This window comes from Camelus bactrianus, chromosome 11, assembly GCF_048773025.1.
Source record: "Camelus bactrianus isolate YW-2024 breed Bactrian camel chromosome 11, ASM4877302v1, whole genome shotgun sequence".
Classification (NCBI taxonomy): Eukaryota; Metazoa; Chordata; class Mammalia; order Artiodactyla; family Camelidae; genus Camelus; species Camelus bactrianus.
The window spans coordinates 43,630,763-43,649,580 of NC_133549.1; the positions used below are offsets into that span (position 1 = coordinate 43,630,763).

Below are 18,818 nucleotides of genomic sequence, written 5' to 3' on the forward strand. Positions count from 1 at the left end.
TGCGTTCTGACACAGAGACAGGCCCAGAGAGGTGCAGTAGCTTATCTAAAGGCAGAGACAGCACTGAGGTGGGAACCCAGGTCTCCAGGCTCCTCTCAATCCAGCCTGCACCCTGGGGCTGCCCTTCCCAGCACTACCTGCCCCGATACCCAGTGTAGGCTCCACCCATCGGCCCAGAGCCCTGGGACTGGAACCTAGGGCCAAACTTCCCGGCATCCTCCACTTCCCCACCCTTGGGGGAGCCAGGAGGAGGGGGCTTATCTCCACCTGTGATGTGGTGTTGTCTCACCCCACCCCCACCCTCCCTGCCAGGAGCCTTGATTAATGGGCTGGTGCTATCTTATCTCCCAGCTGCAGCAGTTAGGGATTACTGGGTGGTGGTAGGGCCCAGGCAGGATGCATCCTGCCCCCAGATGAACCTAAGAGCTCTGCAGGAGGGCGGGGAGCAGGAAGAAAGGGGACCAAGGGGCCTGCTCTCTAGCTGCCATCTTGTGCACCCACCTGAACTGACTGCGCTACAAAATGTGTAACTCACCTAGGACAGGGCCTGGCACTTAACAAGGACTCAATAAATGGTAGCCATTGTTACATTCTGCTGTTGTTAGCTCTTGGGAGTCCTTGGGACCCTGCCTGCCCTGGGGCTGAGCGGCCCTACTTAGCTAGGCAAAGTCTCCCCGACTGCATAGCCTATGGGCTAACCAAGAAGTCCCCTCCCCACTTCAGCCTCAGGTGCCCCATCTACAAAAGGCACACAGGTTTGGGGTTTGGAAACAGGGTTGTAGGTCCGACGTTGTACTGAGTGAACTGGGAGTGGGTTTAGGGATTACGTATCCAGCTGTGAGGCTTTAGAAAACCCCTTCACACTCAGCCTCAACTTCCTCATCTGTAAAAGGGGTCTGATAATACCTGCATTGCCCGCCACACGGCGTTGTTAGGACGAAGCAACTTCTGGAAAGCTCCTCACGGACTGTTCCATGTCATACTGAGTGTGGACCTTGGGTTTCTACAGAGATCAGACACCAAACTTTGACCAAGGGGTTCATGCTGATGCAAGTTGCTACTGACATAATGAATCCCAAATCCAGGGTCAGTTTTGGGAGAGAAAGTCTGCTTGAGTCACAGGCCCCCCTGCTAAGGCTGAGGAAGGGGGACCAGATGTTCTGCTGTGCCCAGGACAACCCCAGGTTATTCTGTTGCCCAAGTGCAATTGTTAGTAGCACCCCCTTTCACTCTCCAAGTGTCCCCCCTTGGAGAATCAGTTATGTGGTCCCTAGGCTGAAGGAACAAAGTTCTATACTCCCTCAGGGAGAGATTCCATCTAACCTTGAGCAAGCGGCCAGTGTGTCTGAAGTCAGGCAACTAACTCTACCAGGGCCAAGCAGGGGCCCAGACTCAGAACCCCATGGCTCAGAGGACTCTCCATAACCTTCTCCCTAACTTTCTCAAGAAACACGTGGTCACTATATAGGGGGAAGGAAAGATATGGAGATGAGGGAGGGAGGGGGAGGGTGGGGGAGGAAGGGACTTTCAGATGAATAGACAGAATAAGGGAAGAATGGATGAATGAAATGAGAGAAGCAGGAAAGAAAACAAGACGGACGGACATACCAGGAGAGCAGATGAATGGATGAAAGAATGTTGAAAGGGAGGGATGAGGAGATGGATGGGTGGATGGATGGCTAGATGGATGGATGGATGGATGGGTGGGTGGATGGATGCATGGGTGGATTGATGGGTGGATGGATTGACGAGGGGAGGGATGAAAAGAGATGAATATCAGAGTCTCACGGCCCCCAGCTCTTTGACAGAGCACACAAAACAAGGAGCCCAGCAGAAGTCTTTCTTTACAGAAGGACATACAGATTGACCCTTTGGGAAAGAAGCCAGTCTTCCCTCCCCCACTCCATACACATTCCTAGGACCACTCCTTTCCCTTCAGTCTCTGCCTCTTCCCACTGCCCCTCTCCAAAGGGCAAAGTGCAGCACAGCCAGGAAAGCTATCTGCTATCAGCCGCATTTATCCCAGCCCTGTTTATTTTGGGTCTGCAATTAACAGAGTCTCCTTCCCAGATCAATTAATAGTGGAGGGGCCCAAAGAGGGCACCAGGAGCCCCAACAGGCCAGGTTACTCATTGATAAACAATGGGGAATCGATGGAGGCTACTCCCTAATCCTCTTCTGAGGTGTCCCTTCAGCCACCCCTTCCTGACTCCCAAAGAGGCCCCCCAGGTCCCAGGTAGATCTTACCTCAAGAAGGCTGACATGGCATGGTGCTAGAAAGCCCTGCCTCAAGGTGTGAGGGTCTGTGTAGGTGCCGCTGAAGTTCTGGATCTGCTTTTACCTGGGCAGCTCTCAGGATCAAGGTTAAAGGACTGTGTAGCCTAGTAGTAAAGATCATGGGCCCTGGGAAGGGACCAGACCTGTGTTCATAGACTCATCTCTTCTCATTTACCAGCTGTGTAACCTTGGGCAAGTGACTTAACCCCTCTGAGCTTCAGTCTTTCCCTCTATCAAATAGGGATGATGGTAAAACAGACCCATGTAAAAGGACACTGCGAGGATGGAATGAGTTAACTTATATAACACATGAAGCATGTCAGTCACTGGCCACAGCGTTGGGCTCCTTTGGGGAACCTGGGGTGCCCTTCTCAGCCTTTTCATCCTCCAGGCTCCTTCTACTCTGCCATGGGATCCCCTCAGGTACCAGGAGACAGTTGGAGGTTCAGTTTCCTCACTGCCCAGAAGGCTCTAAAGGTTCCTGGTTATCCTGTACAATAGCCACTGGCCACATGGGGATCTGTTTAAATTTAAATTAACTAAAATTAGTATTATTCAGCCATTAGAAAGGACTGTGGTACTGATCCATGCTACAACATAGATGAACCTCAAAACATGCTGTTAAGTGAAAAAGCAGGCACAAAAGGTCACATACGGTATGACTGCATTCCTAAGCAATGTTCAGAAGAGGCAAATCCATAGTGACAGAAAGCAGCTTGGTGGTTTCCAGGGGCTGGGGGCAGCAGATACAGAAAGAAACTGCTTAATGTGTACAGAGTTTCCTTTGGGGTGATGAAAATTTTAGAGCTAAATAGAAGTGGTGGTTGCCTCACATTGTGAATGTACTCTATGTCCTTGAATTGTTCATTTTAAAATGTTAATTTCATGTGATGTGAATTTCATCTCACATTAATAATAATAATAATAATTTACTTTAATTTAATTTAATTTAATTTAAAATTCAGTTCCTCTGTAGCACCAGCCACATTTTAAGTGCCCAGGAGCCACACGTGGCTAGTGACTCCCGAATTGGAGAGCAAAGACGCAGAGCATTTCCATCACTGCAGAGTTTTTTAAATGAACTTGACCTTCAGGTAATCAAATAATGATAGTGATAAAATCTCTTCGCATATATTATCTCATCTGACCCTCTCACCGGGATGATATTATTTTTTTTGTTTAACGACATGGGGAAACTGGGACCCAGAGAAGGAAATGGCAGGCCAAGGACTCATGCTGGGGCCTGTAGGCATCTGGGGTCCTTTCTGCCTCCCTCAGAGATGGGCCCGGGAAGTAACAACCAAATTCCCTGGCCTTCTAGATGTCCTGCTCACGTATCTGCTGTCTCCTGAAGGGGCCTTGGCACCAGTTTAAAGCAGGCAAGGGTGTGAAAGTGTGCAGTCTGGAAGCTGAAGGGTGCTTGGTTCCTGTTTGCAAAAACTGTGGGGAAGAGGACTTACTGCCAAGTGATTTGGAATTTTAACAAAAATTTCAGGAAGCCAGAGGCTGTAATGTAAGAGGAAGAGAAAGAATGCACCTTTCCCTGACCCCAAGTTCCCTGGCCACATTATTAGGTCAAGAGGGCATGGACCTCTTTGTCTCTAGTGGACCCTGAGCTATCTTCAGAGCTCTTCAGGGTGGGCAAGGGAGGGACACATCTCAGGCTAAAAAGGCGTGAAAGTTTTCCTGACCTTGGCATAATCCAGAATCATGGGGCAAACATGGAACGTTGGGAGAGTCAGAACTTTGTTCAGTCCCAGCTCCATCACTGGGTGACTCTGAGTAAGTTACTAAACCTCTCTGAGCCTCAGTTTCCTCCTCTGTAAAATGGGGGCTGACTGTGTGTGCCTCCCTCAGTTGCTTACCTTATGGCTACCTTACGGATGAATGTGACACCCAAACAGATGTGACACCCAAACACCCTATAAAAGGTCCTCACCAGGACCCAAGCAGTTCTCAGCTACTGTCCTTATGAGGATCCCTCCCTCCTTAAGCATGAACCTCTGGGAAGTCTTAAGATTAAAATCCTCGTTAATAATATTACTAATAATAGCACCATGAATAACAGCACTCACTGAAGGGTGATAATGAAATCCCAGAAGGAAGGACAGGCTAGCTGCCCTGCCTGTACTCAAACTATGTGCGGTAAGTCAGATCCACCTGGAAGATTCCCAACCGTGTGACCTTGGGCAAGTTCCTCAATCACCTGACTTCTTATCTATAAACAGGGATGATAATAACATCCACCTGTCAGCATTGCTGAGCAGTTTAAATGAGATGATAACGCACTTAGCACCATGGCAGGACATACAAATCTCTGCTAACACCCTTAATCAGAGCCCCAGGCTGGGTGCTGGGGAAGGTAAAATGGACATGAACCCAACTAACTATATCCCCAGGCAGAGGGCACAGGTTGTGTGGAGCTTCCAGAAGGGAGACAGTTCTCATTTCAGCCTCAAGGAGGCCCATGAGCCTTGGAGAGTGGCTGCGACCATAAACAGGAGGAGGGGCAGAAGCAGGGTCTGGGCACAGCCCCCTCCAAGGCCAGCATTTCTCAGCCTGGTTTCCAGACCACCACCTCAGAACCCCCGGGGAATGACATCTAAAGTACTGGAATCTGCAGGTGGCCGAGTAATCTGAATGTGTATTTCAACCTGCTTCCAAGGTGATTGTTCTGCACTGCAAATTTGGGAACCTCTCTCCCTTCCTGGCTGTGACAAGCCCCGGTCAGCCAGCCCAGTCAAGGTAAGTCTAGGAACCAGAGATAGGAAGTTAACCCCAAACCTCACCTGCCCGTCATAATGCTAACAATTAATCAAAAGCAAAAAGCCATGGGGCACATGCAGGGGTGAGGAGTAACAAGTGGCAGAGCACAGACACTGACCGATTTCAGCAGATGTCCACTGGACCAGAGTAACCACCGACCAATAAGAACAGAGGTCTTACCAATCAGAACACTCATAACAGCCAAATGGGGCCCAGTTGGCTGCAGGAGGCCCTGGAGAGGGTTCACACCCCTGGACAGAGGCCACTGTGGGGGACGGGAATGCTCAGCCCTTACCGTACTCGCCTCTCTCATCTGTCTTATCGGCTGAGTTCCCACAAGCCACATCATTTGAAATCAGGATCACCTTACTTTAAAAACAGCAATGGTGAAAAGCATTGATGCATGAGTGCTTCTCCACAGGGGCTCTGATGGCCTTTGGGGCAGGATAACTCTTAGTCATGAGAAAGGCTGGGACCTGGGACCCTTTGCGGCAGTGCTTGCACATGGACAAATGTCTCGTCGAGAAATAGATACAAAGAAATTACAAGAGACTAAAAATAACTATGTACATGCACAGTTGAGGCAAAATGTGAACAAGATACAAAAAGACAAAAAATCCAACTGCCACTTCTGAAGTGTAGGGGGCAAAAGCAGGGTACTTTGTGTGTTCCCCCCACACAGCACCGCCAAGGGGGTGGGCAGACCACCTAAGCCACCCCTCCCGCCCAACCCATGGATCCACCCCTACCTTCACCGCATTTAAGGGACCAGCTCGCCCCCACTCAGGGAGCGAGCAAGAGACCTGAGACTTGTTTTCATTCCCCAGGGTGTAGCACAGTCCCAGTAGTCTTGCCTGAATTTCTTGTCTGGCCTCTTACCAATTTCTATTGATTAAGGAGGCCAAGATCCCTGGTTGGTAACAGTCATGCAGGGCTAGGCTGGACATTGCAGGAATTTAGCACCCCTGGCCCCTGCCCACTAAACGCCCGTAGCAGCCTCAGTGGTCCTGATGGCCAAACCCAGGTGGTGGCATGCCATCCATCTAGGTGAGAAGCACTGCTAGCCCATCTTTCCTTGCTTTACAGGTGAAACAATTGAGACCCAAGGCCACAGCGCAGGCAGCGGGCGGGGGGATTACAGGAGAGCCAAAAGATATAGGCTGAGCCCAGGTCTCAGACAAACCTAACTGGGGCCTCGGTTTCCCAGAAGTGGGCAAGAGGGAAATAGGGACCCCTTTCTCGGAGCGCCCACGCTTAGAGCTGCCGCCAGCTGGAAGAGCAAGGGCCAGGTACCCCCTACTGTGGCCCAGACCCTCGGCATCCCGAGCACAGAAGAGCCATTCTGGGGCCAGGCAAAGAGGCAGCGACCACCTCGTTGGCCCTCAGGGCAAGCACCCAGCAGTTCCCAGGCCAAGGCTCCAGCTCCCTCCTGGCAGAGGACAATTGCTCCATTGGGTAGGGTGGGGAGAGGAGATTCACTGGCTGAAGCCCTGCCCTGCTTCTCCTCACCCGCACCCTCTCCTTAATGAGGCTATTGTTTGCCCCGGGTTCCCCCATCAGCTGGCCCCCACCCCTACCACTCCTGCCCTGGGTTTCCCCTCCACAGTCCTGCCCTCTGGGACCTCCTGGGGGCTTCCTGACTTCCTCCCTTGCACTCTGAGCACAAGGTCCCTGGGACCTCTCTGACCTACAGTTCCCCAAACAGGGCCACTCACTTCCCTCTCCTAGCCTGTTTTTTAAATTAATCAAAGATGCATGGCCTGCCAATCCACTGCTGTTCAGCGTGAGAGGAGTTCCATCCTGAGAGCGTGTCATTCCATCCAAAAGCAAAGAAATCTGCTGTTTTATTTACAGACAAATGAACCATTCTATCTTGATTTGGGGAAACATGGAGAATAGCTTATGAACATTTAGGAGAGCCTTCCCAGACCCTGGGTGGTCAGGAACCAGCAGAATGGAGAATAGCTTTCAGCTGAAACATTTATAAATCTGGGGTCCCAAGGGCCCCATACAGCCACAGCCCCGGGCTGAGAGAGTGCGGCCACGCACCGGCTGCCTCCTGCGATTGCAAAAACCTCTTTCAACAGTTACACTGTAGCAGTTTTAAGCATCTTCAGGTACTTCTCACTTAATCTTACCAACAAGTCTGCAAAAGAAAGTCTCTTTTGCAGATGGGGAAACTGAGGCACCGGGAGTTGTGTCTTCTCCGAGTTCCCACATAATCAGTAGAAGCAAAAGCCTAATGACATGTGCCTTGACTCTCTGTCCGCCGCTCATTCTCTTCTCCACGAAGAGGTTTTGAGGCACCTCTCCACCCCTCAACCAGGAAGTCACTCTACTTGTGATTATAAGCTGTTTGTGTATTTGTTCATTGGCTGGCTGCCCCTCTAGACCTCACATTTCCTGAGGGCAGTGGCTGGGCCAACCAGAGTCAAACCTGCTACAGCCTCGTTACCTGAGTCCCACTGAAGTGTCCATGCTGGCCCTAGGGCCCTCCTCCCTTGCATGGCTGTTTGGGTCAGTGCACAACAGGATGGAACTCCCCACAGGCACTTCTCACAAGCAGGCAGAAAGGAATCCACAAGCCACAGAGGGAAGTCTGGGGTTCAAGTCCTGGCTCTGCTCTTTGGCTTTGTGACTTGGGCATGTACCTGAACTTCTCTGGGTCTCAGTTTTCTCCTTAGGGAGAAGAGGAGAGCATTACTCAGCCTTCTCTCCATGCCCAGCCCTGTCCAGAGAATACCAACAGTGCCCATCCTCCATCTCACTTCATTTTGCACTTCAGATAGGCATTCTTAGAACTAGACCAAGCCCCAGGCCCAAGACAAAACAAGCCTGGTCTCTGCTTTTTTTGCAGAGTCACGTGAGATCCAGGACAAATGGTAAGGCTGCAGGTGTCCAGGCTTATAGAATGGAGGACTACGTCACCTTCCGGGACACTTGGAGCAGTGGCAGTGAGCCCAGCCCCTCCAGGACTAGGCCCCCACTGCCACCAGGGTGCCCAGATATCCTGAGCAGGTCTTCCTGAACTGCTGCCCAGAACACAGGCAGTGCAGCAGGAAAGCCTGGCACAGCTGGGGGCCTCTGGGACAGATGTAGGCTGCAGTCCACAAAGCTGCAATGCTGGAAAAGAAAACAGTGCTATAGGTGTGGAAGGAAGAGCACTGGACTGGGAGTTAGGAAGGTCAAGTTCTGGTTTCCTCTTATAGAAAGTGGTGGGGGATGAGGGGGGTGCAGAGGGACAATCGCAGTGGGGCCAGGCTAGCACTATATTTCTCTTAATTTCACAGACCACTCACCCTGGGCTTTTTGTGGAGCACTCAGCAGCAGCTGCTACGAAGACAGATGTCCCAGCAGGTGAGACTGTAAATGGCAGATAATTCCAGGAGACTCTGAAATAAGGACAAGATTCTGTCTCACCTCTTCAGGCACCTCAGCCCTCTGGCAGGCAGGCAAGCCTGTGCTGGCAGGACCTCTTCACAGCTGAGGACAAAAGAGGTCCTACTTTGGTTCAAGGACAAAGTCAGCCTCACCTCCATCATCATCCCAACCCCCTTTCTCTTCATTATCTCATTTGATCCTCAGGATAGCCCCATGGAGAATGCAAGGCAGAGGTGGTTCTCATTTCACAGATGAGGAAACTGAGACTCAGGGTGTGGGAAGGGCTTGCTATTAAGTTGCAAACACACAACTCAGATCTTCAGAATCCAAGTGTGGCGCACTCCCCACTACCACACACTGCCTCTCCCAGAGGCCTTGTAAAAAGACACAACCAGGAGCATGGCTCTGCTATAGCACTGATTGCAAAGCTACTATATGCCAGGCATTCAGCTGGGTGCTTCTCTCATTCTTTATCTCAGTAAGTCTTCACTACCACCTAGTTCATAAATGTTACTAACCCCATTTTACAGATAAAGAAACTCAGGTCCAGGGGGAGCATATAGCTCAATGGTAGAGTGTGTGCTTAACATGCACAAGGTCCTGGGTTCAATCCCCAGTACCTCATTAAATAAATAAAAATAAACCTAATTTCCTCCCCCCTCTAAATAAATAAATAAATTTTTTTAAAAAGAAACTCAGGTCCAAAGTCCAACAAACATTTGTCCAAGAACACACAGCTAGGACGTGGTCAGAATTCACCACCAGTTAGTCTGATTCAAAGCCTAGACTCCTCCTGCTATGCTTCACTGCCTTTGTGTATCCATGTTCTCCACATGGGCTGGGACTGAGACTCTTTCTTGTGTATGCCTGGCCCACAGCAGGTGCTAGTTAAATGTTAGTCCATGGAATCATTTTTCCCAAGACTAAAGCATAAAAAGGAACAAAGAAGTTATTTCATACAGGTAGAAATTACAATCCAACCAGAACAATAAACAATCATAAACTTTATGATCCTAACAACATAGCTTCAAAGTATATAAAGCAAAACTGAATCAAAAGGAAAAATTAGCAAACCCACATCAAAGTAGATTTTATACACCTCCATCAGAAATGATGGAGGAAATAAACCAGTAGTTCTTAAACTTATTGGTCTCAGGACCTCTTTCTACCCTTAAAAAGTACTGAGATTTTAGATTAAATTAAAGAATTTTTGTTTATACAGGTTTATATCTATCAATACTTACCACATTTAAAATTAAAACTGAAGGAAATTTTATTTATTGATTCATTTCAAATAACCATACTAAACCCATTATATGTTAACATAAATAACAAATTTTTGTGAAAAATAACTATATTTTACAAAACAAATCCATGAGAATGGTGGCATTGTTTTATATTTGTGCAGTCTCTTTCATTTCTGGGTTAATAAAGGCAGTCAGATTCTCATATCTCCTCCAGCATTCAATCTGTTGTTACATGTTGTTTTGGCTGACCTATATGGAGAAAATTTGGCTTCCCACATAAATATAATCTGAAAAGAGAGTATTTTAATAGCCTTTACAGAAATTATGGCTATTCTTATTTGATACTACCAAAATATTGCCATGTGGCAATTTCTTAAATCCTGTTTGTAATGTAGAATCTGAATCCATATCAATAAACTTTTCTCACCCAACAGAGTAAAATCCTTAAAAATCCATTTTGAGTGGATCTTTAAATTATGTACTATTTGGGGGGGAGGGTATAGTTCAGTGGTGGAGCGCATGCTTAGTATGCATGAGGTCCTGGATTCAATCCCCAGTACCTCCATTTTTTAAAACTAACTAAATAAATAAGCCTAATTACTCCCACACACACACACAAAAATTATATACAATTTTGAACTTGTAGACTCCCTGAAAAGATCCTGGGGACCCTCAAGAGAATGCTGACCACAAGTAGAACCATGGAAGTAGGCAATAAAAAAGTAGGAAAATGTAGGATTTGTTAACATAATTAGCAAGCTTGATCTAACAGTTATCTATCTAGAACTTTGCTCACAACAAACCATGAATACACATTCTTTTTGAACAAATGGTTCCCTCCCTCAGCTGGGGGAAATGTGTGCCTGGACAGACAGCAGACACTCCAAGATGGACAGATGCCCAGCATACCAGGTGTTCCACCCAGCTGCCTAGGCCCTGGGGCGGCATCATCAGAAAGGGGTACCACATCAGAGCGCAGCCTCCTCCTCTCCCTGGCCCCAGAGCCAGGGTAATCAAGTGGCCTGGCCACAGAGGGAGAGTTTCCCCGAACGACCGCACCAGGGTGCAGCCCCAACCTGGACCCCATTCCTGTGAAGGGCATCCCTCCTCAATCTCATCATGGCTGCATGACAGGGAGTCTTGGGAGTCCCCAGGGCAGAGTTGCCAGGTAAAAACTACTCATCCGCCTCTTTCAGGAGGTTTCCAGCCTGGCCCCCTCTGCCCTTCGGAGCCCCTGGAGCTGCCAGGTACAGACTCACCCAGCTCTCAGACCATGTGTAGTTCTTACATAACCAGCAGCAGGAACAATACCTCACTCTGTCCAGACCAGGCACTGGGATGCCAAGAACAGCACAGGAGACCAGCTGCCCGGGGAGCCAGAACCTTGTACAACCACCTGGGAGCTCCAACACCCCCTGCCAGTGCCCAAAACCACATCTCCCCTGGAGGGCAGAAGCGCTACCAAGCCTGGAGTGGGGAGTGAGGGGTAAGCTGGAGTGCAGGGAGCAGAATTGCTGCTCAGAGTCCCAAACCAGAGCCAGAGCCGGGGTGTCCCAGGAAGCTTTCAGAGCACATACCACATTTTTACCCTAAAGTCGCACATCCCTTGGAGATCTAACATTCCTAGGTGCCTATAACGTGCTGGCAAGATGCAGGGGGCTTTCTTTCCATGCGCATTCTGTTTGTCCACAACTGCTGAGGAGGTTCTAGTTCACAAACAAGGAAATGAATGGCCAGAATGGCTAAGTATTTGCCCAAAGTCACTCAGTAAGTATACACTTAAATTTGAACCTGACTCTTTCTGTCTGCAGGGTCCAGGCTCTTGCACCATTACTATACTATGCTGTCTGGTCCTGTGGGGGAATGGTCCTTCGCCTTCTGAGTGGTCATCCCCAGAATGACCCTGGCATCTCTTCATGCCAGGGGTTCGGAGCGGGAGAAGGGGGAGGAAAACTCATTCTACCCAGACCCAACTAGGTCATCCTGGACATCAAAAGACATCCTGTCCTATCCTTGAGCTCTGTCGGCTGAATTTTCTTCTGCCTCCTCAGCTCTGCCTTGTGTCCTTTTCTGACAACTAGAGCAGATGAAGCAGGACCTATGTCTTTTGCATTTCTGTATCCCCAACTGTAGTGTACACACCACACCTCAAACCTTGCACATAGTAGGTGCTTCGTGTGTGTCTGTTGAATATTGAGAGGAGTGGTCCCTTACCTCTCTCTACTACCACTGCAAAGACAGATTCATGGGAAGACATGAGCCTTGGAAACATGCAGGAGGATGAGGGTAAGGACGGGGTGTATGGGCAAGAGGTGTGTGTGGGGGGGGCAACTGCTCCAGCAGTCCTGCTTCCCAGCAGAGCATCCCTAGTCTTCCTACATGACATCTCCTCAGGGTATCCTCCCACCAAAGGTCAAGCCTCCAATTAGGTTCTGGAGAAGGAGCCCCCCACCCCACCCCCAAGCCTCTTGTCCAAAGCTCCTCCCACAGGAAAGCCAGTGAAAGGCAGGGCTCAAATAGAAGAAACTAGCTCCTTCTTCTATTAGCTCTGTGACCAAGGGCCAGTTACTTTACCTCTCTGAGCTCCCCCCACGGTCATTAAGCCTTCAGACTCAGAATCCAGACCTCCTGGTCATATGTAGGCTCTGACTCTGGAATCAGACTACCTGAGTTCAAGTCGTGGCACCAGTCCTTACTTAACCTCATTATCAGTACCTTTATCTGTGAAGTGGTGATAATAATAGTACCTACCCACTTTATAGCATTATTGTGAGAATTAAGTGAGAAAGTTTATACAATGTGCTTAGAACAGACTTGGCACACAGTAATCACCCAGTAAGTATTAGCTATCATTGGAAATAGTAGTTGATAAGATTGTGAGATGCTGTGCAGTGTCCAAGGCACTTAATAAGATCTCACTAAATAGCAGGTATAATTATCTTCGCTCCCACTAGGCTGTGATGCTCCGGAGGTAGGTCCTGGGCCATAACCATCTCTGATTCTCTAACAGCCAGCACAGTTCCGGGGCACCTGGCAGGAGCTTAATAAATGCTTGAGGACTGGAGGATGAAGAACTTGCCCCCTGGACCAGGAGGGTGAGGGCAGCCAAGAGTCTCCTGCCAGGAGAAGGGAGAACTTAGGTGTCAGGGAAGAGAAAACAGACTGGAAGGGGAAAGGCAGAGACGGAGAGATAAGCAAGTGAAGTGAGTGAGAAAAGGAACAGGAGAGGCTGTGGCGGAGAGAGATAAGGAAGAAGGATGGAGAAGACGAGGGGCGAGAAAAGCCTAGGGAGATGAGGGAGCCTCGGGGAGAGGCCCAAGAAGAGGCTGGGGCGGTGGCAGGGAGCCGACGGGAGGGAGAGGGGAGCACGAGCCGGCATTAGGCGGGACGCGCGAGCTTGGGCAGGAGGGGCAGACAGGGCGCCACCCTACCTCCTCGCCTTGGGGCGGGGGCCGGGCGGCCGGAGATTGGCTGAGGCGCGCGGCGAGGCAGGGACTGGAGCCCCGAGGTGGGAGGCGCCAGGATCACTCGGTGAGCCCGGGAGCGGAGCGAGGCTGCCACCTACTTGGGCGACCTCAGCAGCAGGGGAGCGTCGGGGGCCGGCGCAGCCATGCGGGCGGCGGCGGGGGGCGCGCGGACGGCCGCGCTGGCGCTGCTGCTGGGGGCGCTGCACGGGGCGCCGGCGCGCGGCGAGGAGTACGACTACTACGGCTGGCAGACCGAGCCGCTGCACGGGCGCTCGTACTCCAAGCCGCCGCAGTGCCTCGACATCCCCGCCGACCTGCCGCTCTGCCACACTGTGGGCTACAAGCGCATGCGGCTGCCCAACCTGCTGGAGCACGAGAGCCTGGCCGAGGTGAAGCAGCAGGCGAGCAGCTGGCTGCCACTGCTGGCCAAGCGCTGTCACTCGGACACGCAGGTCTTCCTCTGCTCGCTCTTCGCGCCCGTCTGCCTCGACCGGCCCATCTACCCGTGTCGCTCGCTGTGCGAGGCCGTGCGTGCCGGCTGCGCGCCGCTCATGGAGGCCTACGGCTTCCCCTGGCCCGAGATGCTGCACTGCCACAAGTTCCCTCTGGACAACGACCTCTGCATCGCTGTGCAGTTCGGGCACCTGCCCGCCACCGCGCCTCCAGGTAGCGTCGGCGCTGCCCCACGCGCGCTTCACGGCCCTGGCTGCCCGTGAGCTGGGCCCCAGACGGATGCTGCTCCCCTAACCCCTTAGCATAGCTCTGCAAGCCCCTCACCCGCTCTAGACACGCGCACACACACACACACACACACAGTCTTTGCTCAGCCCTACGTGCCTGGGGAATTGTCCCCCGAAGCCTTCCAGCTTTCCCACCTCTCCATGGACTGCCAGAGTAGTGCCTCCCTGCAACTCTGGACATTCCCACTGATTCTCCCCTATTCCAACTCCGTTCCTGAAATGCCTCCCACCCCACTTCTCTCACAACTCCCACCTTCCCCAGCTTCTGGAATCCCTGGGCTCGGGTGAAGGGGAGCACGGGGGCGGGGTGGGGGGATGCAGGGACTGGGGTGGGCAACGCTATACCCCCATCCTGAGGCCTCAGATAAATGCCTTATTGCCTTTCTCAGCCTACGAATGCCCAGGGTTGCTAAACAATGCCTTTCACCTCCTCCACAGCCCTGGACCCCGAGCACCAAGACAAGCATCACCCCACCCAGTGTTGAGACTTTGGGCGAGGAGGAGGGTGGAAGGAAGGGATATAGCCAAAGACTAGGGGCCAAGCCCACTCTGGGCTATGGTTTCCACCCTGCCCCCATTTTCTGTGCCTGGGAACCCTAAATTCTCCCTCTTTCTTTCCCATTCGCCTAGGCTGGGAGACCTTTGGGTAAAGCTCAGTGTAGAAGAAAGAGCAGATTGCCAGGCTCTGCCCCTAACAAGCCCTTAGGCAAGTTGCTTAATGTTGAGCCTTGGTTTCCCCATCTGCAAATAGCAAGCAATCCCAGGTTCCTGAAACTAATGAGATCCTAAGTGCCGCCTCCCACCCCTACCCCATCCCATTACCCCTAAGTCCTCTCTGGTCTCAGCGCCCCCTTCCCCCTTCCTCCGCTGTCTGCCAAACTCCTTCCAGGCAGAGGAAGCCCAGGCTGGGCACCAGACAGGAGGATAAACGGTGGCACCAAGCAGGAAAGCTTTACCTGAGCAGCTAATCCGACAGTCTAGGGAGCCCCTGATGCTGCGACTCTCCCAAGGGGCAACACTGCTCCTGCCTTTTCTATTGACCTGGCCCCCTAAAAGCAACTGGATCCCACTACAGCGCACCCACTCCTCAAGGCTAACCTCACCCACGCAGTCTCTGAGAGTCGAGCTTGGGTGGGGGTCCTGTGACTGGGGAGTTCAGAGAAGGGAAACCATATTCTCAGGTTGGAAATGGGACCGGAAGGCAGGGGAGAGAGACCCAGCTCAAGCAGAGACAGCATAGCCCCCAGCAGGGATCCCGGTGTGGCTCCTTTCTCCTGGTTTTCTTGGAGCCCAAACATTAACAGCCTGGAAGGCAGGGAAATCTCAGTCTTGGAATCCCACCTGGCCCTGCTTTCACACTCCCACCCTCTTTGAGCCCTCCTCTCCCTACCTTGCTGGGGCGCCCACCAGGAGGCAGAGTTGTAGAGCAAGGTCAGCTGCTGTGGGGTAGCCTGAGGATCAGAGGCAGCCTGAAGTGTTTGTGTGGACAACAGATGAAACAATATTTCACATAAAAAGTAAGAGTTTTGGCTTTCCTTGAAAAATCAGAAGTTCTAGCAATGTTAAGCTGCCCACTTTAGAGGCTCTTCAGTGCCCCCTCAATCCCACAGTCCCTGCCCTGCCAGCATCACTCATTGACCCACCTGCCTGGAGTCTGGGTTTCTAGAAAGACCCTGCAAACAACCCCACCCCAGCACTAGCCTGGGAGTCACAAATCCTTAGTTCTAAGCTAAGTTCTCATTATCTTTGCAGATTTGGGTAGCATTCTGGACCTCAGTTTCCTTCTCTTTAAAATGGGAAGAATAATACCTACTTCATAGGCTGAGGATTAAATGAGACAAAATTTAGAAGAAGATGGTGCATATCACAGCTGCAGCTGCCAGGGTCATGGGGCAATGTGCCCACCTGGTCAGTTTTGTCCCTGCACAACCTCATCTCTTCTGAACTTGATGGCCCCTCAATGAGAATGATCATTACCATCATTTTGTTCTTCTGATGAGGACATGAAGGCTTGGCAGGGGGAGGTGGCTGGTCAGTGGGGGAGCCTGTACCCTAAGTGGCTCTTCAGACTCTGATCCCTCACCCCCTGCTTCTCTCTTCAGTGACCAAGATCTGCGCCCAGTGTGAGATGGAGCACAGCGCTGATGGCCTCATGGAGCAGATGTGCTCCAGCGACTTCGGTGAGCATGGAGCCCACTCAGTCACTGCCCCGGCGCCACCCCAGGCCCCTGTTCCTTCACGCACACGCGCGCGTGCATGCACACACACACACAAGCCCATTCCCATGACAGTGAATCCTACCAGTTTTTGCATCATAGACTCCTTTTTGAATCTGAGGATTACCATGAACCCTCTCCCCAGAGAAATGTACTTATTTTTGTAGGTCATCCCAGGGGCTTCAGAAGTCCCTCAGCACCATGGGCCATGGGCCTCAGAAACCATCCCTGGCCAGGGCTCCTGCAGCCCTCCCTTGGTGCTGTCCATAGAGGGGCCTCCAGGGCTGGGTTCTCCTTGGGGGAAGCAGGCTTGGCCCAGAGATGGATGGGGGCAGCAGAGCACGGGGATGGGCTCCCGGGTGGGGATGCCACCCCCTCATCCCTGGGCACCTGTCCCACAGCCTCACGCTGGAGCCTCCCCATTCCTGGGGCAGTCAGGACCTGGCTCCTGTGTGGACCACACAGCCCAGCATGTGGTCTTTGCCAAGTTGGCTCCCGTTTTGTGTCTTAGCCTCCCCGCCTATAAAAAAAGAGATAGCAAGGAAATCCTCACTGCAGCAGGTCTTTTATGTTGTTAGTCTGTTTGGAAAGAGGACACTACTATTGCAAAGGGTGTGTGTGTGTGTGTGTGTGTGTGTGTGTGTGTGTGTGTGTGTGTGTACACGCGCGCGCCTGGCCAAGAGAAAAAAGAAAAGAGAGAGAAGGAAAGAGACTTTATAAGGTTTTCCTTCCCTGGTTGGACAGGGTTCTCCCTGGCTGCTCCCAGAGATGGGGATCCAGAGGCCTGAAGAAAGAGGACGCTGGCCTAAGTGACTGCCCCCAACTGTATTAGCTCTCGGGCCTTCAGCCACCTCCCCTACTGCCCCCCACATGCTCACACTCCTACAAATACCACATTCTCTTACACGCAAAACACACAGCACCACACTACATACTCTCATCCACACTACACAGCCTCGCACAGATTACAGTGATGTGTTCACTCCAGCAAGAGCTGGTTGTGTGTGGTGCTTCCCAACCCCGAGTTCATTGGTGCAGTGGGAGTACTTATCCCATGGAAACCAGCACATGCTACTGAGCAAGCCCCCTCCCCAGAGCTGGCTGTGGAGCATTTTCCAGCCCACCATGGCTCCAGTCACTCACACTTCACACACACACACACACACACACACGGCTAGGAATCCTATTTAGAAGCATCCCCAACGATCATAAAGTCCAGCCCCCCTCCATCACAAGGATGCCCCTCCAAGCCCCTCTTCCAGTCAGTCAGCTCTACCCACAGTATTTCCCTTCCCAGGGAGCCCAACACCCCACTCCACTCCCTTTAGAAAGTGCTCTGCTTCACACCTGGTGTCATGGAAAGGCACAGGCCAGACCTCAGTTCAACCCAGGCTCTAGCATTCGGGCAGGTCACAACCTCTCCAAACCTCATTTTCCCACCATACCTCAAGGATGAAACATGATAATGTCCGTAAAAGTCCAGCACATGATAGGAGCTTCATGAATATTAAAATGTACGTGTAGAAGCTCCACCTCCCCAAGCCCCAGAAATGGAGCTTCAGGCATGAGCACCAAGCGTGCAGACACCAGCATCTTGAGCAAACCTGACACTGTCCCTCTGTCCACCCCCCACACAGTGGTCAAAATGCGCATCAAGGAGATGAAGATAGAGAACGGGGACCGGAAGCTGATTGGAGCCCAGAAAAAGAAGAAGCTGCTCAAGCCGGGCCCCTTGAAACGCAAGGACACCAAGAGGCTGGTGCTGCACATGAAGAACAGCGCCGGCTGCCCCTGCCCGCAGCTGGACAGCCTGACCGGCAGCTTCCTGGTCATGGGCCGCAAAGTGGACGGACAGCTGCTGCTCATGGCCGTCTACCGCTGGGACAAGAAGAACAAGGAGATGAAGTTCGCAGTCAAGTTCATGTTCTCCTACCCCTGCTCCCTCTACTACCCCTTCTTCTATGGGGCAGCAGAGCCCCACTGAAGGGCGCTTCTCCCTGCCCCACCCAGCCAGCTGTGCCTTGCCCGCTGTCCCCGCCCCTGGGGTATACTCTCTCCTCCTGCCCACCTGGCCTCCCCGACTCCCAGGCTGACCCAGGCCCTGCCAGAGAGTGGTTCTTGCAGAGCTGTTACCGGCACAGGCCCTAAGGGATGGGCATCTAACCAGGCTGTCCTTGACCAAGGTTCTGGGGTCCTTGGAGGATTCCTCCCATAGGAGCAGGGCTTTCTCATTTGGGGGGAAACCCCAGGGTCTCAGAAAGTAGGCAGAGGGAAGAGAGAGCAAGGGAAGGGTGGAGGGGCTCTGAGCAGCCCTTGTAGACAGCAGTGTCAGCTCCCCTCTCTTGGCGGTGGGGACTTGCCTGGGAAAGTCTTGGAATTAGGTTGAGCTCCTTGGGGGAAAGTTCTCAGCCCCCACTGCCCCTTCATGTGTCTTCATCATAGGCCCCCAAAGGAAAGGTGTTGGGGTCACAGTGCCCTCCAGCCATACCTCCCCACCTTCCCTGTCTCTGCCTGTTTCCCTTCCCGCTGGCCTGGGGAGAAGCCCTGCCCAACCGCCTCTCAGAGGCTCACCCCTCAGCCTCCGCATGTCCCTTTTATCCTGATGACCAGTAAATTATTGCTACTTATTCAAGGCCCTAGGTACTAGACTAATGCAGGTAGGGTTTGGTTTTCTTTTTCTTTTTTTTTTACTTAAGTTTTTAATTAAATCAAAGAAAACAAATA

The 18,818-nt window shown here is 51.8% G+C and overlaps 2 protein-coding genes across 4 annotated transcripts in view; one reads left to right on the top strand and one right to left on the bottom strand.

Annotated features, from left to right (window-relative positions):
* GOLGA7B (golgin A7 family member B) overlaps positions 1 to 8,440 on the bottom strand; it is a 62,875-nt gene extending 54,435 nt beyond the window's left edge. For 2 of the 3 annotated variants that reach the window (XM_074373811.1, XM_074373810.1), the window contains exon 1: positions 8,343 to 8,415. The gene's annotated coding sequence lies outside the window, so the exon portion shown is untranslated. Of the gene's footprint in view, positions 1 to 8,342 lie in introns of all 3 variants that reach the window. The other variant, XM_074373812.1, reaches the window with a different exon arrangement.
* Positions 8,441 to 13,168: 4,728 nt separating this feature from the next.
* SFRP5 (secreted frizzled related protein 5) lies at positions 13,169 to 18,818 on the top strand. The gene is made up of 3 exons (XM_010971092.3): positions 13,169 to 13,804; positions 15,981 to 16,058; positions 17,732 to 18,818. The coding sequence occupies exons 1-3, from the start codon at positions 13,282 to 13,284 to the stop codon at positions 18,076 to 18,078; spliced, it is 948 nt and encodes a 315-aa protein (XP_010969394.2). The 5' UTR covers positions 13,169 to 13,281; the 3' UTR covers positions 18,079 to 18,818.

Bases quoted from the DNA above. Each gene is read 5' to 3' on its own strand.
- SFRP5 (XM_010971092.3), top strand. From the start codon at position 13,282: ATGCGGGCGGCGGCGGGGGGCGCGCGGACGGCCGCGCTGGCGCTGCTG. The intron at 13,805-15,980 runs GTAGCGTCGGCG...TTCTCTCTTCAG, and splicing joins GCCCGCCACCGCGCCTCCAG to TGACCAAGATCTGCGCCCAG. The intron at 16,059-17,731 runs GTGAGCATGGAG...CCCCCCACACAG, and splicing joins GATGTGCTCCAGCGACTTCG to TGGTCAAAATGCGCATCAAG.